Below are 25,830 nucleotides of genomic sequence, written 5' to 3'. Positions count from 1 at the left end.
CAAGAGAATACACTTGACAACTCAGTTTAAAATTACATTAACACTGAGATCTATAAAAACAATTAAATCTATCTCAGAAATAAACAGCAATGACAGCATAATATAAATCACTGCTCACCTTACTTCATTACTGTTTCCCAACAGCAGCAGCAATTGCAAATATTGCACATATGAACAAACTATTCAAAAAAATGCATTATTTGTTTGTTGTTGCTTTAGGACACAAAACAACTGAGAGCATAATCACCCGTGTCATAACTTAAAATGGCCAATTACCGAATGAAGTTCAAGTCAATAACACTCAGAGCCTGAAAGACTGGAGAAGATGGTTGGCTCAAAAGGATCACTTCCCCTTGGAGGATGTAGCTCAATCTGTCGAAAATTATATCTCCTTCACCATACCACCATGACAAATAAAAAGTTAAACATATCTACAGCTCATGCTGTTCCTGCTAAAATACTGGATAATTCAAATGGCAAACATAAATTAAGATGTGAACGGTTATAAAACCAGCATTCAGTCACAAAATGGCGCACTGCCAAGGGTTGGTTGCAGTAAGCACAGAGTGGTGTGGAGTCTTAACTTGGATAACAATGGTTGAAACAACAGTGCTCTATATGCAGCTTAGCTAAAAGTATGTTCTCGAGGTGAGGGGAAGTCATCCAAGGCGTTGGAATGTGTTTAATTTTCCAGAGTTTGTTCCTACTTAGAGACAACCAATGTTCATGCCAGAGTGACATGATGTTCTGACATGCAGCAACACAGATCTAAAGAGAGACAATAGCTAAAAGGAGTAGGTAGTCAGACTGTAGCCTAAGCAACAGCATCAGCAGCTTCATTCCCCAGCACTCCAACGTGACCAGGCACCAACATGGACATCACGTTGGCTACAACATCAATGAGCAAATGGAGGCATTCATGGATTCTTTGTATTAAGAGAATGTATTTGTATAGCAGACAACTCTGGAGGGCATTAAGTGAATCTGATCATAATAAAAAATTATGAAGCCTGTATTGTCGGATGTACTGGGTGGCCTGATATAGGGCAGAAAGATTCGCAGTAAAAAATGAAGCACTGTTCTAGAAGCCACTATTTAAAATGTCTGTTGTCAATGACAAGACAGAGTCATCAAAAAGGACACTTAGGCTAGATGGTTGGGCATACGGGATAGATGGCACACTTATCGGCTGAAGAGAAAATCGTGTAGGTATCACTGCAGGAGTTTGGCAGTGTCTGCATAGAGACTCAACTGGGCTACTGCAGACAGCCCCAGTGGCCAAATTTATGCCTCAAAGGTGGATTGTGTTGGGATGGTGTAAAATAGGCGTTTGAGCAGATGAGTAAACGAGGCCCCCATAGTCCATTTTTGACTGGACAAGGGATTGGTATAAGTGGAGGAAAATTTTCTGATCTGCTCCCCATGAAGTTTACTTTAAAACATGTAAGATATTTAGAGCTCAGGTATAGCTTGCTGCCAAATAAGATATGTAGGAGGACCAACAGTTTCCAATCGAGTGAGCCCTAAAGATTTTATGGTCTATACAATGCATTAGATTTATTATTCCATGGACAATATATACCAGTGATAGATAAGTTTAAAAAACATATCCCCTAAGAAAATTCAAAAATCTACTAGCTGCTGTTGTAACATCCAGCTTTAAGACTGACTTGCACCCGCTCTCCACATTAGTCTGTCTTGTGAGAGCCTATTACTCTCTGTACAACTACTGCAACCTACACCCATTTGAAGGTGTTTACTGCAGTCAAGCCTAGATCTTCCCCTATGCTTTTTATCCCTCCTACACTTTCCTCCATTACCAAAAACTAATCTTTGATACCTCAGGATGTATTTTATGAATCAATCCTTAATTTTAGTTACATTGCACCATAAAATTTTTTCTTCTCAACCTCATCGTCATTAGTTGGTTGATTTACTCCCCAATCTTTAGTATTCTTCTGCAGCATCACATTTCAAAATCTATTCTCTTCCTTTATGAATCATTTATCGTCCCCGGTTCTCACCAGATAAATACCTTTAGAAAATACTCAAATTTATATTCACTGTTAAATTTCTTTTTTCAGAAATGCCTTTCTTGTGACTGCCAATCTGCATGTTAAATCATCTATCTGAGCCTGAGTCAAACAATGGAAAATCCAGCATTGTAACGAAGAGCACAACAAAAAGACTGTCACAAATAACAGCCAATAAGGCCTTCGTCAAAGATCAAACACACACACACACGCACACACTCTGCAGTCTCTGGCAGCTGGGGCCATCTTGGCCGAAAATATATTTGTGGCAGTATTTTGTTGTGCCTATCTGTGACTCAGCATCTCAGCCTCACTCAGTAATTTTTCTGCCCAAATAGCACATTCTTTTCATTTTAGCGCAATTTCCTAACCAAATTCCCTCAGCGTCACCTCACAATGTTACTACATTTCATTAACCTCATTCAATTTTGTTGATATTCATCTCATAACCTCTTTTCAGGACACGACCCATCCCATTCAACTAATCATCAAAGTTCTTTTGCTCAATATACACATTGAACAACACAAAGAACAGGCTACTGTCTCACTCCCTTCTTAACCACTGCTTCCCTTTCATGTCCTTCGAGTCTTGTAAGTGCAGTTCAGTTTCTGCACAAGTTTTAGATAACTTTTGCTCCACATATTGTATCCCTTAACCCTTCAGAATTTCTTAAGTCATATTCTAGTCAACATTATACAAAGCTTTCTTTAACCCTGCACATGCTATGAACATAGGTTGGTCTTTTGACACCGGTAACCGTAGGGCTATTGTCTCGCTTGTTCCAATATTTCTCTGGAATACAAACTGGTTTTCCATAACACTGGCTTCTGCCAGCTTTTTCCATTTTTCTGTAAATAATTCATGTCAGTATTTGGCAGTCACGAGTAATTAAACTGATGGTTCACTAGTATTACATCTGTCAGAACCTGACCTTTTTAAAATTTGAATTATCAGATGCTTCTTAAAGTCTGAAGGTATTTAACATGTCTAACGTTTTTCATAGCAGGTACAATAGTTCTCATGACTAGCTCTCCCCAAGTTCCAAAAATTCTGAGAGAATGTCATATACTTTCGAAGTTTTGTTTTGCTTTACATCTGTGTTTTGCCACACACTATCATGTGTCTCGCCTGATCATCTACTACTGCTTCCATTTATATAACACTGCATCAAATTTGTTTCCCTTGAACAGGACATATATTTCTTCCACTTTCAGACTTCCCCTTCTTTTCTTAGTACTCATGAACTGAGCTCTTAACATTCATAAAATTGCTCCTCATTTCTCCAAAAGTGTCTTTAAATTTCCTGTAGGCTACAGTTTTGCATTTCTCCTCTAACCATACCCACTTAAGACATTCTGTGCTCAGTCTTTCTTACTCCTTGGCACTACAGGACTTGTAGGGCCTTGGTCTCCCAGACAATCTCCGTCCAGTCTTCTCTGCAGGCTGCCTTGACTCTCCATCTTCTAACTCCCATCCTCCTCGAGTCCTCCTCAACCTTGTCTAGCCATCTGGTCCTTGGTCTGCCCCTTAAACAACATCCACAGGGTTTTCCTTTGAAAACTTTCCTGACTATGCTGTTCTCCACCATTCTTTCTACATGTCCCAACCAATGTAGTCTATTACTCTTTATTTCTGTCACAATATCTGGTTTGAATATAATGTATCTAAAAACAAAGATGATGAGACTTACCAAACAAAAGTGCTGGCAGGTCGATAAACACATAAACAAACACAAACATACAAGCTTTCGCAACAAACGGTTGCTTCGTCAGGAAAGAGGGAAGGAGTGGGAACGACGAAAGGATGTGGGTTTTAAAGGAGAGGGTAAGGAGTCATTCCAATCCCGGGAGCGGAAAGACTTACCTTAGGGGGAAAAAAGGACAGGTATACACTCGCGCACACACACACACACACACATCCATCCGCACATCCAATATCTGGTTTGTTGCACAACTCTAGGATCTCATTATTTTTGATTCCCCAAAAGCCCCTATAATTCACTGGCCCGTAGATTTTCCTAAGTATCTTCCTTTCCCACCTCAGCAACAACTCATCATCATTTTGTGTCATAGTCCAGGTATTCGAACCATACATCACCACAGGTCTAACTACTGTATAATACACAATCAGCTTCAGGTTCCTACTAAGGCTCCTTACTTAAAACACTTTAACCAGCGCGAAGTAGCTCCTGTTACCACCTGCAATTCTTGCATGTATTTCTTCTCTCATACCTTTATTCTCAGTTACCAGTGACCCAAGATATTTAAAGCTCTCACAGTGAACATATCCTTTTCCATTCAAAGTCATGCTTCTTTCTCCTTCACTATATCTTTTCCTAGATGTTAACATATACTTGATCTTTGACTGATAAATGGTCAGCCCTATCTCCACACCATACCTTCCTACTTTTTCACACTTTTCTTCTAGGTCCTGTTTCCTCCTGGATAACAAATCAATATCATCCACATATGCAAGCTCCTGAGTCACTATTAAACAGTATTCTCCCAGGGTTGTTGCTTTGTGTCTTTCGCATTACACTCTCCAAGACGACATTAAACAGAATAGTGGAGAGCACATCACCCTTCCGCAGTCCTTAGTTAACTTCAAATGCCTTTGATAAAGAGACCTCGATCTTTATTTTGCATATTATTGTTCTCAAATTCATTTGAAACAATCTTATCAGTTTGTTAAGGACTCCTGTCTCTTGCATTGCCTTCCAAAATTGATCCCTTTTGATCCTATCATAAGCTTGTTTGAAATCAATGAACAGCTGGTAGACACTCAGGTAATACTCCTAAGATATTTTAAGGATATGTCTGATAGTGAAAATCTGATCTGTAGTGGATATATTAGTTCTGAAACCACACCAGTAGTCTCCTAAATACTCTTCTATGTATGTTCTTAACTGTCTAGCCATGATTTTTCCTAATACTTTATATACTATACAAGGCAGTGCAGTTCCTCTATAATTCAAGCAGTCAGTTTTGTCATGTTTCTTATGTATAGGGCAGAGTATTTCTGTACTCCACTGTTTCGGCATATTTTCTTTCCGCCATATTCCCACTATAATCTCACGCAAGACCCTTACTAGTTTTTCTCCACCGTATTTTATTATTTCTGCTGTAATGTTTTCTCCTGGAGCTTTATTGTTTTTAAGTGTCTTGATACTAACTTCTTCCAGTGTGGGTTCTGCTACTGATTTCTGGTTCTCTTCACCTCTGCTTACTTCCTGCTCCACCTCTTCTGCCATACCGGCATCAACCCCACCTTTGTTTTCCAATTCCACATTCAGTAGCTCACTAAAATACTCCACCCATCTGTCTAAAATTTGATCTTTTCCTCCAAACAGATTTCCCTCCTTATCTTTACAGAAAACTGCTCTGGGTTGGAATCCTTCCCTTATTTCTTTAACCCTCATATAGAATTTCCTTGTTCCTTCAGCTAACTCATCAATCCATTTTTCTAATTCTCTCTTTTTCCCCTCCTACATCCCTTATCTTCTCCTATGGGTAGTCTTCTGTAGTACCTCTAGTTCTCCTCTGCAGCATTCTTTTCCTTGCCTCAATTCTTTCTTCTGTCTTCCTCCTACAGTCTTCATCAAACCAGCTATGGGTTCTTGATTGCTTCTTTCTGCCCAGTACAATTTCAGCTGTCCCATGTATTATTCCTTTAACATTTCCCATCTTTCTTCAATATCCTCTCCTGCCCGCTCTTCGGCTTCATTAAGTCTATCTGTCAAGTTAGTTTTATACTGTTGTACTGCATTTTCATCATTTCTTAACTTGGTATCATCAAACCTTTGTGCAATAGCTCTCTTGGTCTATCTATAATTGGCTGTCCTCAGTCTGTATTTGATTCTTAACAAATAATGATCACTATCGCCATCTGCACCATGACAGCTATCCACCTCTAATATATCTGATGTATGCATCTATCTATGAGTATGCGATCAATCTGATTTTTTGCAATCCTACCTTGGGAGCTCCATCTAACTTTCCTTATATCCTTCCTTTGCATCCATGTGCTTTTAATAATCATGTTATTGCTCATGGCAAAATCAGTTTGTCTAATACCATTATCATTAGAAACTCCATGTAGCTTCCCCTCAGCAGCTGTTTTCCTGTATGTAATTTCTTTCTCTACTTGAGCACCGATGTCCCCCACAACCACCTTAATATCATGCTTTCCACTTGCTATTTCCTGCTCAAGTTTCTCATAGAATACATCTTCTTCCATCGACTCTGCATCATCTTTTGGTGCATATGTACATATGAAGGATATATTGAAGAAAAGGGCTTTCATTCGTAGTATGCAGATTCTTTCGCTAACAGGATTAAAGTTCAATGTGGCAGCATTTTGAGCATTAGCAACCAGAAAACCTGTGCCTCAATATCCTCTGCTTCCACAGCTGTGAAACAGTGTGTGTCTCCCAGATACTAATATTCCACTTCCTTTCCATTTCACTTCTTTGTACTGCTGCCATTGTCCCATTATATTTCTTCATTTCCTTTTTCAGGTTCTGTAGTCCTCCAGGCTTGTTCAGTGATCTTACATTCCATGTCACTAAATAATTCGTGTGCCGTTTCCGTTGTCAAGGCTGTTTATCAACTGCATCCATCCGGATTTCTTTGTCCTTCGGTTCTGTAACAAGCTCTTTCATCCAGGGTGAAGTTGTGTGCCTCACGCCCAATGTTCCATGCTGGAGGACCTGGATTTTTTTAGGGTTCACTCCCCTCCGTCGAAGCCAATCCGGCTTGAGTGACCCTGACAGTAGCTATGCTACCGCCAGCACAACTCTAGGCTTCAATGGAGCACACAAACCCTCCCACCTGGCACTGAAGGTGCCTGTGATAAGGCAGTGTCCCCTGGGAGGGTCTACACTCACTCACTCTCATTATTTAGAAATCTTTTTTTCTTTCTTTTTCCATACTCCATTGTTGTATTTTTATGTTGTTCTTTCATCAAAGAAACCCAGTGTGTTATACAGGGATTTCTACTGGACCTTGTCATTTTGCCTATTTGATAGTTCATCTCACTAAGCTACCAATTTCTCTTATATCATGTTCCACCTCTGTTTCAGCCAATCATTGCCTAATGCTCCCTTTGAAATGTTTAACAACCTCTGGTTCGCTGAGTACAGCTTAATTTGGGCTGTCTGGCCTTTGCAAAACATGAACACACAGACTAGAGGCTTACTGGAATATATTTTACTACGCCAACTGTATTTAATGAACAGAGTGAACAGAGAGTATAACAAATATTACTATGCACCAAGTATTGATCGGAATGTACATTCTGAGGTGAATCATTCTTGAATGTACAAACACTCCACAGGAAGTCAGTACACGATTACTATTGTAACCCAGTGTGACAGGATCAGGAAGGGAACAAAGAACATAAAAGCACAAAGATGCACAGCGAGGAATAAACAATACACAGCAATGTAAAAACCTATTACAAAATGCAGTGCTCCTAGCAGCTGATGTGGAATCTGCTAGACAGCTGCAATTCACTTGTTACCACACAATATGGCATTGCATTACTAAACGTACGAGCATCACTAGTTGACAAGCTTGGCTTGACAGTCGACTGCGATGACAACAAACAACTGTGCAGATGACGTTACATGAGCCCCCACTGTGGAAGTGGAGTAATGTCACGGCTCTGGGAAGCAAAATGCATATGGAAGCCAGAGTGACGAAGACTTGCCACCGAAATGCACTCGATGGGAATGGTTGTGGTCTTCCCTGTGAAACGTCAATACAATTGAGCCTCTTCACTGGAATGTTGACTAGCTGAAAGTTTAATGCCAAAGTGGTACTGTCAATGAAGGTCTGGAAAACTCTGTCATTCTGCTGTGCCTTGGCCAGTAACAAAAAATCTACTGGTCACGACACACTGCTGACGTGCAACAGAGTTTGCCACCACACTGTCGATGTCAGGAATATGCTTTATGCCTGTGCTTAATTGGCTCATAAATTTGAGGTTGGTTGTACTGATGGGAGAGCACCTGATAGTATTCTGTTTGAAGCATAAATTAGCAGCTTGTGATGTGTGTCAATCGTGAACATCCTTGCTTCTGTTTGCAGCCAGAAGTATTTAACTGTATCATACACACAGCCAGGAGTTCACAGTTGCATGCACCCCCATTACATTGTGACAGTAACAATTTGTGTGAGAAGTATGCAAGTGGTTGCCATACATCACTGATCGATGCTGCAGTACTGTGCCAACAGCAGTGTGACCCACATCTACAACTAATGCCAAAGGTGTATCACATGTAGTGTGCAGGAGGAATACTGTGTTTGTCATACTTCGTTTTATAGCCTCGAAAGCAGAGCTCAGTGCTTCATTCCAATGCATTGGAATCCTGCATGAAACCTTCGGGCTGGTGAGTGCTGCATTCAATGCCTCTTGCATACCTGCTGGGTGGGATAGGTGTTGGTGGTACAAGTTTAACATTCCTAAAAATTGGCTTAACTTCTTGATTGCGTTTGGTCCTGACATCTGTAGAAATACTTCAATCTTCTTGGTTAGCAGTGGGGTGCCTGCAGAAGATATTGAGTGGCCTAGAAATGTTACCTCAAGTTGCCGAAACATGCATTTGACCATATTTAGCACCACACCAAACTACATCAGACATTTAAATCCCCTTTGAAGTGGTGGTGTTGCTCCCTGGTTGCTGAAAATATATCATCCAAGCAGGCAAAGCAAAATGGGAGGCCTTGCAGAATCGCAGAATAGAATCAATAAACCTTCCCCAGATTTCGGCACTGGTTTGTAATCCAGTCATGAATGGAGTAATTACTACCACCTTGGGGATGTCTTATTCTACCACAAGTATCTGCGTGTATGCTTTGGTACAGTCAAAAATGCTGGATACTGTTGTGCCAAGTAGTGTGTAATTGTAGTCATGTTACAAAGATGCAGGCGAGCATCAGATACTGTTCTGGAGTCAAGTGCACAATAATCACCGCACGGGTGCAAGGCTCCTCTTCTCTTCAGGATGAGATGCAATGTGGATGACAACGGGCTATGTGATTGCCAGATTATTCCTTCTTTAAGCATTGTATCAAATTCCACTCTAGCAATAGCCATACACATGGATGTCAAATGCCTGGGTCTACAGGATAACAAAGGATAATATATAGTTTCAATAATGTGTGACACATGCTTAAGTGCAGTGGAGGTCTGCTCAAAGTCGAAATTTGTCTTAGCAGAGAGACATACACCTTGTCACACACCTGTACCAGCTGATGTATCACAGTGAAAGCCTGCTGCCAGTCCAGTAATACTGTTGACCAGACAAGTGATGGCTACAACCACTAATACACAACACGCCAAGAGGTCACCACCTATAATCAGCTCAATGAACAGGCAGCACACTCCCATATTCAACTTGATATGTTGCATTCCATATGTTGAGATGCATGAGCTATTAGTTCAAATGGTTCAAATGGCTCTGAGCACTATGGGACTTAACAGCTGTGGTCATCAGTCCCCTAGAGCTTAGAACTACTTAAACCTAACTAACCTAAGGACATCACACACATCCATGCCCGAGGCAGGATTCGAACCTGCGACCGTAGCAGTCGCGCGGTTCCGGACTGTGCGCCTAGAACCGCGAGACCACCGCAGCCGGCCGAGCTATTAGTGGCAGATACACAGAATGCCATCTGCTGTCTATGGCAGAGCACTTAAGTTCTCAGTAGGATGCTTAAATCTGGCCAAGTGTCTTCTCAAATACTTCTGACTAGTCCTATCATTAATGAACAGGCACTGGACTGTGGGGGAGTTGGCTGCACCAACCACTAACTGCCACTGGCATTTGAGTATGACCACGGTGTTGCCCATTTTTGTGCTTATACACTGAACCTATAGTAGAACCACCACACAGGTCATTCTGCACTCGACAACGAGATTAGTCGACAACCAGCTTCTGGATCTCCAGTGATAATGTCCTCTACTATTCCCAGCACCACCTTGCGACAGCAGCTTACCAATCTGCGGCAGCACTCCAATCTGTGTGCATGCGACTGTTACTGCCAGAGTCATAATACTGCCCAACACGGTCATTGCACTAACCTGGGAAGGTGCAATGGCCTCTAATTCAGTCATTGAGCTCCGTCACTGAGTCCAACGTCATTTCTGTTGGTGATACCAGGATCGCTTTGACCTGTAGTGGTAGTCAGCTGCTCCATAGTGTGCACAGTAGATTGTCAGGAACAGCAACTGTATCCACCTTACTCAACAACTGGTGCAGATATTGCAACAGCTTATGACTGCCTGTCTTGTGTCAACACTTGCCCGATCCACTCCTCATGCGACACTGCGACTCTGGATCAATTCCCATTTAAGCCTTTCTTATGAATTCTCTTGAGGCGGTGCAGTAATCACGTCTTTTACTTCCATGGCATAGAGGTGATCAAACTGACTCACAATGAGAATGAATATTATCAAGTCGGCTGAAATTCTTGCACAGCAAACACTGGGTTCCTACTTGTGCAAACCACAGAATCATGCTGTTCACCCAAAATGGAGGCAAATGGATTGCTAGTCTGGACCTGTTGGTGCATCAGTCATCTTGCATTATAGTTAAACTCAGTGGTGGTGGTAGGTCAACATTCTGTAGCTCACATCACGTCAAGGTTACCAGCTGCAGCATACAGCTCAATTTGGGCTGTCTGGCCTTCGCAAAATGTGGAAACACAGGCTGGAGCTTTACTGGAACAAAATACTTTATTGTGACCACTGTATTTAACGAACAGGGAGCACATCAATTATTATTGTCCGCCAAGTATTGATCAGAATGTGAACTCTGATTTAATCATTCTTGAATGTACAAATACTCAGGAAGAAGTCAGTAAGCAATTACTCTAACCAGGGATGACTCAAGGACAAACCACAAAGCACACAAAAGTTCACAGCAAGAAATAAAAAATGCACAGAGATGTAAAAACTTGTTAGAAAATCAGCACCCCCAGACAGCTGGTGAAGACACTGCTTGACAGCTCCAATTCCCTTGTCACCATGCACATGCGACACTACACCACTAAACAGAAAAGCATTACTGTCTAGTGGAAACATGACAATCAACCACAATGACAACACGCAGTAGCAAAGCAGACACTACAAGTTCTTTCAATTTATTCAGAACCCATCTTCTTAATTTCTTATTTTTCTGCAAATCTTTCATTTTTAATCTGCTTTCCATAATAAAATTATGACCACAGCCTACATCTGCCACTGGAAATGATTTACAGCTTAAAATCTGGTTTTGTAATTGTCTTCCCATTATGCAATCTGTCCTGAACCTTTGAGTGTTTCCAGATCTCTTCCATGTGTATAACCCTCTTTCATTATTCTTGAAATAAGCATTAACAATGATCAAACTGAGCACTGTTCGAAACTCTGCCAGGCAACTTCCCCTTGCATTCCTTCCCCCAGTCCACGTTGTTATTTTTCCTTTTCGCAACAGTCAAATTCCAATCCCCATTACAATTAAACACAGATGTAAATCACTATTTTCAGCTGATAGTGGAAATTCTTCCACCTATAACAGTATTTATGCAAGTGTACTAACTTGATCAACCTTGGGTTACATTTGTAATCGGTCAATGATGTAGAATTGGTGATATTTTCTGACAGACTTAAATGTGCAATACCTGCACCATCTACTGAAATAGGGATTGGTAGATTACCTGTATTTCAAAAGTCATGGTAACACAATTACCAACATGCATAAAATTCTTGCTACTCTGTAGCACAGTGTTATAGCCTGAAGACAGTTACTTGTGGCTTTGCTGTCAAAAGACATTTCATTGTAGTTGGAAATACACAACTCTGCTGAAATGCACAAGGAGTGAGGTTATACATATTCCTCCACTAGAGTAATATGTAACCATGCATATACCTTGCTGACAAACGAAATCTGAAATATAAATGACAATGACTTAATGTTTGGCAGAGCACAATTGTTGTGTTGATTTGTTATGAAATTAAGTATACCACAGCATCTTGAGGGATGATGCTTGCCTTCACGGTGGGACGACACAGCATTAACTTTGTAAGAGAAAGCGCCTAGGGGAATAATATTTGTGCATGCTTCATGGTTCTTCACCCCAGGTCAAAGAAGCATATCGCCCCTGAGGCAATAGCCACAGTTGACTATGTCAATGGTATTGGAAGGGAACAAGTGAATAATTTTAATGTATTCTTTTCTATAGTCGAACTTAGAAATATCGAGATGATACCTGTAGTCATACATCAGATCTAGAGATAGCAGCGTATGTGATGTTCCTGTATGAATATCTTGTGTATTTATTCCATAGAATTTGATGAGATGTTAAAGTATTTTACATCCAGCAATATTCCAGACTGCAGAGGAGAAGTCCAACAGATTTGGCCTGTCACAATGAAGAACTTCATGGAACTAAATACTATTCAATAACTATAGACCTGTTGTTAATCAAAACTGCGGAAAATCAACATTTTCAACATAAGGAACTCTACATCAGATTAAGTCAGATCATGTGCAACAGAACTTATTCTAGTGTATGGAATGCCAACCTTCAAGTATCATCTTAGCACTCCTTAACCACTTCCATAACCTTTCATTACTTTCACCAACAAAGTACTCTTTGGTTGTTCGCAGGGAGGAGATATGAATTCTACACCAGAATGAGTTACAGTGTTGATATATATATATACATGGTTTGTTAATGTGAAAATGCCAAGCTGCACCAAGGTTCAGAATACACATTAAATTTTAAATTTTAGATAAAAAACACTGGCTGGGTAAGTCAGCTGGAAGGTCAGAGGAAGACAAGGCATATCACCTCTAACAGAAACATGCCTTGTAAAGCACTATGGGATTAAAGGTTCTTGGCATATTTACCTTATGGGGATTTTATTCTTGGTGAATGTAAATTGCCTCTACATGTCATCATTATAAGAAATATTTATCAGTGTTACAATAAAATGAATATTATTTCATCAACAGTACAATACCTGATGGAAGTCGAAGACTAGATGAGACCGATCCGATACCAGCAACCGGTCCTCCCATCTTGACAGGCCTTTTGCAGCATTCTTCTCTAACTCCTCAAATAAACCAGGTAGATGAATGACCACACCATTACCTATAATTTGAGTTACATTCATGAGAAACATAAGCATGGCTTTATTCCTTTAGAATGAAACATTTCTTTGTGTTATTAGTTAGCAAAGGAAATCTTACCTCTTGAATCCTCCTATGAGACAAACAAAGCCTTAAAAATATCACAAAGCAACCAAACAGCATTATACTATAAACATGTTTGTTACCTTTACATGTCACCAAATTTTTAAATGGTGGTAAGTGAATATGAAATCAGATGAATACACACATGAACACAGTCCAATACAGCTACAGAAATCCACAAAAATTCTTAGTTAAACACGAAGTCATAATCACTAGTACAGACAGAGGGCAGGAGGGGAGAAAGAGAGGGGAGAGGGGAGTGGGAAAGAGGGGGGGGGGGAGAGAGAGAGAGAGAGAGAGAGAGAGAGAGAGAGAGAGAGAGAGAGAGAGAGAGAGAGAGAGGGGGGGGGGGGGAGGGGGGGAGAGAAGGGGGGAGGGTGGAAGGTGGTAATGAATATATCGTTTAATGACACTAACATTCCCACAAGATGCATGTATCACTAATACTTTGATTTTGATTCTCTATCTCTATCATATATGCTTTAGCAATAGTAGTATACTCGTTTTAAAAGTAATGTGTCAAGCTGTTGACCAGTTTAGCATACAGCTAAACTAATAACATGAAATCCAACTCAATTGTGGTATTTAAACCTTGAAGTTTTCTGTAGAGTTAAATAATGATACAAGTAGATAACAATACATTCAATACACAATATATTCTGAATCAGAAGCACAGACAGCTATTGGTTTAGTCGAAACATGCAACATGCATTTCTTCCTTTGAAGGCTAGTACACTGACAGAACACTAAAGAAAAATTACAAATACACCCCCTAAACATACAAATCACTAAGAAAACCACAGCTGTAAGCACTTTTACATCCCACCACCAAAACAATACACAACAACATGTATAATGACATAACTGAACACATTAACAAAGACAGCCATAATGAATTCTTCGTAAACACAAGAAGGAAAATAAATAGTCCCTATGAATAATAATTTTCAGTATTTTTTCTGCATAAATCCTATAAAAATAGTGTGCTTAAAGAAAATACAAATTGCATCATTCTTCCCTCAAACAGCACAACAGTAGAGACGGTTGTTAACTTACGTTCCAATAAAATTTAAACTAAGAAAACAGAACTGTGAATGACACCTGCTACAAAGGACAATACAGAGGAGCAAACCAAGAATAACTTTGGGATACACATAGGTAGTACATGACTTAAAACACTGTTTTTTTAAGTTAACAAAAAAAAAAATGATAAATTCACTTAAACTTCTTAAATATGTTTTCACATCAAGTGAAACTGAAGGGATAATATTTACTTTATTACAAGCTGATGCACTGTAATGCTTTTGTTTTTCTGCAAAATTGTCAATTTCTGAAGTATTAAAATACTTTTGTCTAGTAGAAAATGGAACAGATTGTGCGAAGCAATAGCTCTCATTAAAATACGCGATGGTTTAAGGAACCCTGAAAATAGCTTACCAATTAAGGATTTGCATTCGGGGTTGATTATTCCACTTGGTAACAGATGAAAATCATACTCTCGTTCATCAACAACCACTGTATGGCCAGCATTATTTCCACCCTGAAAACAGCTATATTAATTCCATAAAAATGGAAGACAAAAAATACGAGTTATTGATGAGTAGTGGTTTAGTTACTTCAATGTTCTAATAAACTCCCAGCTTCAATTGAAAGGCTTAGACAATGTTCTTTATCCGCTTAAATAGTTTCTGCCAAGATATATTTTGATAGCTTTTTCGATATCTGAGACTAATGGAATTTAAAATAGTATGTTACACCCCAAAGAATAAACTGAGATACTGAAAAGTTTGAATCAGCAGTTATCAGCAGTTATACTGTCATTACAGGTTCAGCTCACTACATGATTCCACAATGGCAACCATAACATATACATATGAACATTTACTGTAAAGTTCAATAGCTTAATTTCAATACTGGATTACACACACATTGCATCAAACTGAAATTGGCTTAAAATTAAAAGAAAATTAATAAAAGTCTGACAAATTTAAGAGATATAACATAAGTTCCCAAATATTACCTCATTCAATTAGTTTGGGCAATTACTGTGAATTTAATTAAGAAGGTTCAGATTTGCAGTAATTTATTTGCGCGAGTTACAACTGACATATTTGTACCGCAGAGTGAAACGGGCCAAAAGAGTTTCACGAGAATAGTTTCTTTCCAATCTCAAGATAATGAATTTCATTTCCTTTAACACTCAAGCAAGCTGCTACAGTAAAACAATCAGAGCATATGATAGAAATATACAAGATGATCAGAGAAACTGAATACTGTATTTCAAACGTAAAAGCATGAATTATAAAAAATATGTAAATACAAATCGCATCTGTGCTGAAATATGACGTAAGGTGTCTCAATGGCATATAAAATGTATATTCTCCCTCACTCTCCACACAGAGAAATACAATTTGTTTACATGTACTTTAGCCCTCTCAACATGGAGTGTAGGGACTGAGGGAGTCTGCTGCCACTTATGAACTGCGTGTGGGGCAGGATGCTATTAAACTTCATACATCTCTAAGTGATGCTAACCCAATATAAGAAATGGAAACTTGTTTTCTTCATAAAGTGTGACTACAAACTTCAAATTGCTTGAGTAGGCAGCAAAAAGTAAGTACTTCAGGTAAACAAACTTCAGAATATTCTAACACTACAAAATAACAACAAATTATTCTATAATGCTATTAAGAATGCTATCTTGCTACAATATTATTTTTAAAGGCTGGTAAAGCATATCACCTGAATACTTGTCAGTTCAGATCTAAAGAGCCCTAAGCAAAAGAGGAAGTGAACAAATATTATATCCAATGGAATGATTGACTCAGACAATTAGTCCAATTTACATAATGAAGTTAAAGTATCCCCAGTTCAGTTACTATGGATGTGACATGGTGTTCTCCGTGAGTACTAGGTTTTCCTTATTGAGTTCAAAAGATTTATTTATTGCATATACATGGGTGAGAATTAATAAAACCAACGAACTCCAAGGATGGACTCCTGACTGGAAATGGAGGAAAAAAGGTCCTATGAACACGTGTCCAGAAATGGATAGTGGGCCTGCAACGGCAACAAATCATCCCAGAACACAGTACAGAGCTGCATCACATCCACGTCACAACAGATGTTCAAAGTTGCCTCCATGGGATGCAATGCATGCATTCACATGTCACATTATGGATTGCTGCACTCCTTCCCTTACACCATGTCGGCAGGCCACTTGCCTAGAGCTTGTACTAGGGTTCGTATCAATATCCTGTAGAACCTGATCCTCCAAATCTGGTGTATGCACAGTCCTCCACCTCCATGCAGGTTCATCTGTCTGAAAGAACCCACAATCACACAGATGCCCAAAATGAGCTTGAAATGCTGTGTGATGTGGTTGGTATCTGTGAGGATACTTCTTTTGGTATAGCCATGCTCACTCTCGGCTGTTTATATCTGCTTGGCCATACACAAACATCATCTCAGCGCGTTCCCAACAGGAATACCAGACTACTCTGCTGTTTACACTACACTGCATTAATCACACAGCCTGCAACACACAAGGAACACATGGCATGTTGTCATAAGAAGTTTCATTCGTCTGTGTCGTCTACTGTGATGACGACACATTTCTGGGAACATTTTCACAGGACCTTTTCCTCTATTTCTAAAGAGGAATCCATCCCTGCAGTTTGTCAGTTTTATTAATGTTCCCCTCATATAAAACTAAAGCTAATAATGAGAAGAACTGAACTACTGAATGAATACTGAGAAAAATATACTATGCTACACACTGATACAGAAAACTACATAAACTCATACTATAACCTGGCAAATCCAGCTTCTATGTTATAGACACTAAATTATCTGGTTTTGGATCAATTATACAGTGTGATTCAGCAGTCTTGTTACTGCAGAATAACAAAGGTGACAGAATGGTTTGTAAGCAGACTCGGATCAATTAGTTTAATCGGTAGACACATTTTTGGGCTTTTATTATCGAGCGAGCCTAACAGTTTAATTTATCTAAAAATTCACTAAACGAACCACCTTTATTATCATCGTACTGTACATCATATTTTCAAACAAGCTCAAAAACTAATTAATTTTAGTAAAATCTAGTGTTGCCATGTTCTGCCTCAGTTACGAGCATTGAATATGAATTTTCCCCCCTCCAGATAATGTTCAATGTTACCCTACATTAATTGTAGTAATTAAATATCTGGAGTCATGGGCCAATTAAGATATCAGTCTGGGTAACACTGGTCCCCTGACTACATAGACTACAAGCATGTTCCTACACAGCATCAGTTAATAACTATTGTTATTGTACACCTACCAGTACATAAAACAGGTTACTTTCCCTAACTGCACAACAAATTAGAGCCAATTTAGATATCATAAACCAATGATATCCAGAATTAACAGTAGAAAGAAAAGAACTACAACCATACAATGTAGGCCATCACGGCCGATACTATCTTCACTTAAAACTTCCGGACTGATACAAGTCACAAAATGGTTTTAATTTAGTAACAATAACCAAATACAAGCAAGGTCTAGACTTTCTATTCATTTGATAACAACCACCTTCAAATTTAGCTTTATTTTGCCTCACCTTGTGGTCTTTTGTGGTGTGATTCAAGGACAAACATTCTGAGAGGCCACAACTGTCATATTACAAATACATACTGAGGAGCTGTATCATAATACACAACTTGTGGAATAACCTGGGTCAACTGGCATCACTAAAAGACACCAAGATGGAGTCTCAATAGACAGACGCCATTGAGCGAAGATGCACTTATCAAATCAACTACTGCTGGTAAACTAAATCAATATCGGATATTAACTTCACCTTGTAACGTAAAGGTAATGTGTCGTGATATTCATGCACAAACATTAAGATAACAGAACAATGAAAATATTTTATTTGGAGCTATATTGGTATTTGAAGTTTACATTGTGATGACAGCCTGGTCTGGAGCTTAGCCCGAAGCCTGCTTTACTTTGGATGCAAGTTGTCACAGCCAGTAAATGCGAATATAAATTCTTAGATATGGTGAAATATTGATCCATATCATATCCAGAGATATTAGGCTAAGAGGCAAGTGTGATTATGACTTGACAAAGCAATATCAAGCACTACAGTTAATCTGCTACCAGTTATGACAATATTTAAACCTTACTCGTGGCCGACTGCTCTTGATAAGTTTTCATTCTTATACTTTGACTACAATATCTGAGAGTTTGACAAAACAGCATTTCTACAAACAAAGTTGAGATGCGGATAAAATACATCTTATGACAAACTACAGTAGATTCACATACAAAAAGACATGAGAATCTCAAATAATTCCAGTACACCTTCAATCCATACATCTAACAAGTTCCATTGCTAATAACTATCATTTATCATTTAGAGGCAAAAAAGTCGATTTAAAGCAAGTAATGGACTTAAGTACATTTTTAATTTTTTAAGGGCACTGTAGCATGTGTGCTGAAACAAAAATACTGCAAGAACAGGACTTTTAAAACGTGTCCTCTTGCTGTGCACATTAATCGCCTAGTAGCAAGGAATGACAAGTGAGGTAGTCACATATCGAACATTGGAACATCAGTTTTTAGGCATACTTGCTGCCTGCTTCAAGTGTGGTACTGATTAAAAAATACACACCATTGATAAGTGCAGACTCTCAGTGCTGCTCACTTTTGTCAGATGAGCAATATTGGGAATATTTACATGTATAGCTGATACTTTGCCTCTTGTTCAAACTGATAGAGCTGTGCTGCCACTACTTCTAACATTTAATATAAACTTGGATCTACTGAATTAAAATATTTCTAATCTGTCTATGCTGCAAATAGAAACAATTCGCTTGTTTTAAATAACGTTATTAGTAGTTATGATAGATTTGAAATTCCTGGATTCTATAGCAACTATAGGCACTATGTCCAGACAAATTAAGAATGTATCAAAATATCTTCTGAAAATTACAAACACTTCATAGCGTATCCACTAAGTGTCATATATCCTGACAAGTGGTTTTAGAAAAATGTCCCAATTCCATGAACATGTGTGTGAAATGTGTTACCATTTGCAGCACTGTGACTTACTAGAAGGGGGAGGGGGTGTGGTCTGGCCCATTTATTGGAGATGGTCTTACACCTGAATTAAAGGAATTGCATAAGTATGCGTCCATATAATGAGAAAGTCCCAAATACAATTGCTTATGGTACTATCCTGTAATCAAATCCACTTCTTTTGAAAATGTAGATGGCAGGAAATGAATACTGCACCAGAAGTTAAAATGGAATCTCCTGTCACTTACCCACTACCCTCTCTTTGTTAAAACTTGGGGACAACAGATTAAGCTGTATGCTGCTATTGTGTCAGAGGGGTGGCAGTCAATAAGTAGCCAGTCATTCTCAAATCTTTAAAATTATCCTGTTACACCACATTGTCAATAAATTACACACGTCTATGGATGCTTTCTCAGCTCTTTAAAAACCCAAAAAACCGTAGACAGATACTGGGAAACAGTTTGCGTAATATCCACCAATTCTGATGTGTCAACTACTTGCAAAAACAGAAATGTTAAATGAAACCAGACCATCAGACAGCTAATGATTTTGAAACTGACATGTGCATCCAGGTCATATTACAGTGTGCCTTTAAATAGTATGCCATAAAAGAAGCAAACTGTAGGCCTACAACTTTAGCACAACAGCAATAAGTTTTAGGACTCTGAAATACATTAGTGGTAACACAAATGAATGGGATAATTGGTCCAGCGTATGGACTGTCAAAAGCTTCAAACTGTCAAAGACTCGTACCTATCTTCAAAGCTCTGTAGGTACATGTAAAGAGTACACACACACACACACACACACACACACACACACATACATACACATATATATAATACTATCTGATATTACAGCAGCTAATTTGTGCTAGGTATGAGAGTGGACTGGTATATCAGTTCCGAGACTTGACATAAGAATGACTTACTAAATCCAATGTTGCTGTTCACGTCTATAGAGAAAAGGAAAAAAAAAAATTTTGCTGCACCAGTGACAAAAGGCCAAGCTCCACAGAAGGGAAATAGTATCAACAACAGACATACATAAAAATTGTGTAGTATTTGTCTACATAATCTTCATATAAACTGGGCCTATAGCACTAACAATGCAACACTGAACACGTGAATTTCCATCAACCGACATTTTCTTACTACATGTTCTTCAGTTTTGTAACAAACTAATGTACAAATATCTGCAGTGACAATTCAGTGGACAGTAGCTAACAACATTGGCAACTTTCTGCATACACAAAATCAGACTTCTTACTGAGACTTGTTAAAACCGACTTTATTGGGTAATTATCACAAGAAACCATCCCAGTTCTGTATCAAGATTTAAGACCCAGAACAAACTGACTGAATGGCAAATATGATTCACGCCACATCACTTCGAGCAAACATTGCTGGTATTTGCGTTTCGTGGACAACTAGTAGTGATATTTACATGTTTGGCAGTACGGGCTACTAGCGAATCCGTGGAGTTTACTCAGACTCATCTAGCATAGCGAGTATATGCCTCTAAGTAAACATATTTATGAACGCGCATAGTTAATGTTAGTGTAACTTCGAGCCCATACCTGTAGAGCAACTCTGTCTTCTAAGCAGCACTTATGTTTGAGAAATTCTGTTAATGTTCGCGCGACATGTGATTCTGCAGCGAAAATAAAAAAAAGTAGTACTGAACATCTGCATCTTGAATGATAACGATTATTAACACACACGTTACTTAAGCAGAGATCTAGTCTAACAAATAACCTGAACAATGTATTTTTTAATGCAGTTTACAGAAACTTACAATAGTTTCGTGTATGGCCTCCTAAACAGACACGTAAAAATAACTTTATTAACTTACCAGAACACCTGCACAGTTTTACCACCTCAGATATATAACAGGTCATCGTTGATAATTTGTTACAAGAACTTGGGCCGAATCTCCACTCAAACGCATCAGTTTATATCATGCTCACAAAGGGAAACCCGCGAAAACAGTAGTATAATACAAGTCTTACCTGACATCTACAAACTATGTCTGCCCCTGTTGCAAGCATATCCACCACTTTTCCTTTCCCTTCATCGCCCCACTGAGCGCCCAACACAACTGTCACTTTAGGAACATTCTGCAAACGAAATTTTTTTCGCGGCGAAGGAAGACCTCCACCATTTACTTCTGCTGCCACACCATCCATCATGGCCAAAGAAACCCGACTGCGCCTGTTTAGGCCCCAAGAGGTAACTTTACCAAAGATATGATTTTTGCGTTATCAGACGTACCAACAAGCAGAGGTAGTAGCTATCTCTTACACAATTGCTAATATTGTACCTTATTTACGAATTAACACGTAAAATTTTATACGAATGAAACTTGAATTTGTACTTTTATACCAACCACACTCGCGAATACACTGCTCTGCGGTGGCAGGCCAAATAAGATGTCTGTTCAGTTGCAGCAGTGTTGGCACTCACCACAGATTTCTGTCATGCGCACGGCCGAGCGCCGCAGTAAATTGGTGGTCGTTGCTGTATGTGAGTCTAATTTTGGTTCTTAATTGGCCGACCTTGAGAGTATCTCACTTTTGTTTGATGAGTCGCTCTGGAATGGTCATCAGATTGTAGATACCATTATTCGCCAATCTTGTGCTTCTAAATCTTATTCAAGATGCTTATATACTGCTTAAATCTGAAGGCAGATTTGTTCCCGGCAGGAAGCAGCTCACCCGCATTCCTTTGCGTGAGTTCATTTATCAGCTGAATCGAATCATTTATATTGGAGTTGCTCATACCATTAGCGTCGTTTTATTGCGGAGATAATTACTATACCAAATAAATTCACTTATTGATTTGACACAATGAAATAAGAAATCCACTCTGAAATTGCATTTTTCCGCCGTAATATAATACCATGTGACCATTCATTGTGTCTTAGTTCCCTTTCGCAAAACAATTAGATGGCTGTAAAATGTTTCACAATATTAACACTTTAATTTTTCGGTGTAATCCTGAAGCCATTGTATAAAAAGAACATAATTTAGACAGAAAAGTTTATTTCTGCTAACGAATCGTGACATACGCACGCACCATTTTCATGCATTGTTGCCTAAAACTGCCTTCTGTTTTCGTGCCACAGAAACGATTTGGAATGAACGGACGAAACCATATGCCTTTATTACAAAAAAAGAATACCTCGTTGGCAGATTACTAAAGAATTTGTACCAGTTTTTTGTCTTTACGATTCACTCCCCACGCCTTATCCATGACTACAAGGAATATAGAAATTTATTCATGCTCATACCAAGTCACCTAGGTTTGGTGTTACAATGGTTCAAAATATCCAAAAAGTGCTTTAGATAAGAAACATCACACAAAGAGCAAAGTAGGCTAGCTTGTTGTGGTGTTCATACTGGCAACCTTTTATTTACTGAGATACTGTGTTATTTCCTTGTCTATGGAAAAGAGTAATTCTGGTTAAAAAGTTGCAGAAAAATCTTTTTTAAAAAACGAAGGAAATATACTGAACATGGAGTACAGGTCTATTGACTCAATTAATCCAAACAACGATTACATGGCACTGAAAGTTTAAACCACATTGGATCAATAGTCTTGTTCACCAAATTTCATTCTCACCTTCCTCCTCCCTCACATTCATATGTTAACAGGATATATAATCACAAGCTTTAACAATTGTCAAATTATTGTAATATTATATTTTAGAAGAATTAAAAGTGTACATAGATTCAGCAAGTTCCCTAATGAAATAACAGCCACTATCTTGTAAACAATATTCTTTTATTGCATTTTTCCATCCTCATCCTGTAGAAGTGGTATCATAACCAGTTTAGACTTCTTAGAAAATCGTCATCCGATAATATGCTGAAAAGGAAAGAAAGAGGCTAACATTAGAAAACCAGGAAACTAAATTACAGAAGTCTGACAAAATACAATAAATGAATTTCAATTACTAGTACACTGTGTGATCAAAAGTATCCGGACACCTGGCTGAAAATTACTTAGAAATTCGTGGCGCCCTCCGTCTGTAATGCTGAAATTCAGTATGATGCTGGCCCACCCTTAGCCTTGATGAAAGCTTCCACTCTCGCAGGCATACGTTCAGTGAGGTGCTGGAAGGTTTCTTGAGGAATGGTAGCCCATTCTTCACGGAGTGCTGCACTGAGGAGAGGTATCAATGTCAGTCAGTGAGGCCTGGCACGAAGTCGGCGTTGCAAAATATCCCAAAGGTATTCTATAGGATTCAGGTCAGGACTCTGTGCAGGGCAGTTCATTACAGGGATGTTATTGTCATGTAACCACTCAGCCACACGCTATGACTTATGAAGAGTGGCACTACACACGCTGGCAGATGATGTTCACTAGGCATTCGCCATACCTACACCTTGCCACCCGATCGCCACATTGTGTACTGTGATTCGTCACTCCACTCAAAGTTTTTCCCTGTTCAATCATCCAATGTTTACGCTCCTTACACCAAGCGAGGCATGGTTTGGCATTTACAGGCATGGAGTGTGGCTTATGAGCAGTCGCTAGACCATGAAATTCAAATTTTCTCACTTCCTGCCTAACTGTCATAGAACTTGCAGTGGATTCTGATGCAGTTTGGAATTCCTGTGTGATGGTCTGGATAGATGTCTGTGTCTTACATATTATGACCCTCTTCAATTATCGTTGGTCTCTGTCAGTCAACAGGCGAGGTCAGCCTGTATGCTTTTGTGCTGTATGTGTCCCTTCGCTATCACATCGAAAACAGGGGACCTAGGGATGGTTAGGAGTGTGAAAATTTCGCATACAGACGTATGACAGAAGTGACAGCCAATCACCTGACCACGTTCGAAGTCTGTGAGTTTCGCGGAGCGCCCCATTCTGCTCTCTCACGATGTCTAATGACTACTGCGGTCGCTGATATGGAGTACCTGGCAGTAGGTGGCAGCACAATGCACCTAATATGAAAAACGTATGGTTTTGGGGGTGTACGGATACTTTTGATCACATCGATATATATATATTCAGTTCAGGGAAGAATTTAAACTGTTACCTGAAAATTGTGGAATAAATTAATGACAGACAAGCTACAATTCTCATCAAGAAAAGAAGACAACAGAAAATAAATCTGGCCTTTTTCATAATGAAATTGCTACTTCAAACAAATTTTCTAATAAAGTTTGATTCTATATAAACAAAAATAGAAAATAATCAATTCAAAGTGGAAATGCAATACCCAAGAGAGAAAAAGGGAATGTAAAAATCTAAATGAAATTTTTATTATTTTTTATCACCACTGTGTGGATGTAGCACACAAACTGATAAATCAAGAAAACTCAAAAATAAGAATCTCACTTAAGTTTCCAAGGGTAACACAACGTCTTTTTTCATTCTTCTTCTTCTGTAGTGGTCAATCCAAGGATTGGTTTGCAACAGCTACAATGGCAGCTTGTCTCCATTATGTGCGTCTTTCAGCTTTTCTCTTCATTTCTTTATAGGTGTCACATCCCACATCTTTCACGATTTGATCCATGTACCTCAGTCGTGGTCTTCCTCTTGGTCTTTTTCCCTCGACATATCCCTCTATGATTGTGTTCAGGAGTCCTTTATGTCGTAATAGATGGCCTGTAAATTGCACTCTTCTTTTAACAATGAAACTCCAGAAGCTTCTCTTCTCACCTGCTCTTTCCAGAACCACTTCGTTGGTGACCTTGTCAATCCATTTTATTTTGAGCATGCGTCTATAGCACCACATTTCAAAAGAATTTAGCTTCTGCTGTTCCTCTGTCCTGAGAGTCCACGTTTCACACCCATAGCATGCCACACTCCACACATATGATTTCAAAAATCTTTTCCTGGTTTTTTCATTACTGATAAATAAATCAGAGTTGTTAACTGTAATACAAAATCTTAAAAACGGACTGGATGATCTACTAGTTGGTGAGGTCTCTGTTTGATTATATAATTAAATCATGATTGAAGGGATCTTCTCTCAATGCATAAAGAAAAGTAAGTTATTGCTTCCATATGAATGTGGTGATAGGAATAATGCCAGGAATTATATTGATGTATTGCTTGAAGTACGTTTAGATATAATTTTCTTTTAAAAAAAAAGGATTAAAAATGCCACAGAAGATTTCACATAATATTTCTTTTGTTTAATGGTTGCTGTTGGAATCCTACGCCCACTCTTCCAAAAAAAAAATTAAGTATATTTCTATTCTTCTCTTTGTGGTCTGAGTACTTCGCAATTTTATGTACATAAGGAACTCAGTCATATTGTCAGCTACCAGGTCATTAATGACTTAGCTCATGTACTATCCCATTAACCAATGGGTGGCATTGTGTTTTAATTAGGGAATATTGGAACTGGTGGAAAAAATATTTATTATATTGGCAGTGAGTTAATGTGTACAGATCTTCTTGCTTGTTACATGTATTTATAGGTATTTATGCCTTGATGTTCTGTGTTATATACCGTAAGTCTTTGTA

General features: G+C 38.8%; 1 protein-coding gene across 3 annotated transcripts in view; it reads right to left on the bottom strand.

Moving 5' to 3' along the window:
• LOC126184868 (adenylosuccinate synthetase) overlaps nucleotides 1–21,746 on the bottom strand; it is a 69,057-nt gene extending 47,311 nt beyond the window's left edge. The window contains exons 1-4 of one of the 3 annotated variants that reach the window (XM_049927500.1): nucleotides 21,668–21,746; nucleotides 21,357–21,558; nucleotides 14,714–14,816; nucleotides 13,045–13,175 (exon numbers count right to left, since the gene is read on the bottom strand). In XM_049927500.1, coding sequence (XP_049783457.1) covers nucleotides 13,045–13,175; nucleotides 14,714–14,816; nucleotides 21,357–21,536 — 414 coding nt within the window. In that variant the 5' untranslated portion in view covers nucleotides 21,537–21,558; nucleotides 21,668–21,746. Of the gene's footprint in view, nucleotides 1–13,044; nucleotides 13,176–14,713; nucleotides 14,817–21,356; nucleotides 21,579–21,667 lie in introns of those variants that run through there. The other 2 variants (XM_049927491.1, XM_049927509.1) reach the window with 2 other exon arrangements.
• Between the last annotated feature and the right edge of the window lie 4,084 nt (nucleotides 21,747–25,830).

Source organism: Schistocerca cancellata, chromosome 1 (genome assembly GCF_023864275.1).
Source record: "Schistocerca cancellata isolate TAMUIC-IGC-003103 chromosome 1, iqSchCanc2.1, whole genome shotgun sequence".
Lineage (NCBI taxonomy): Eukaryota > Metazoa > Arthropoda > Insecta > Orthoptera > Acrididae > Schistocerca > Schistocerca cancellata.
This window is presented reverse-complemented; position numbering and strand designations above follow the sequence as displayed.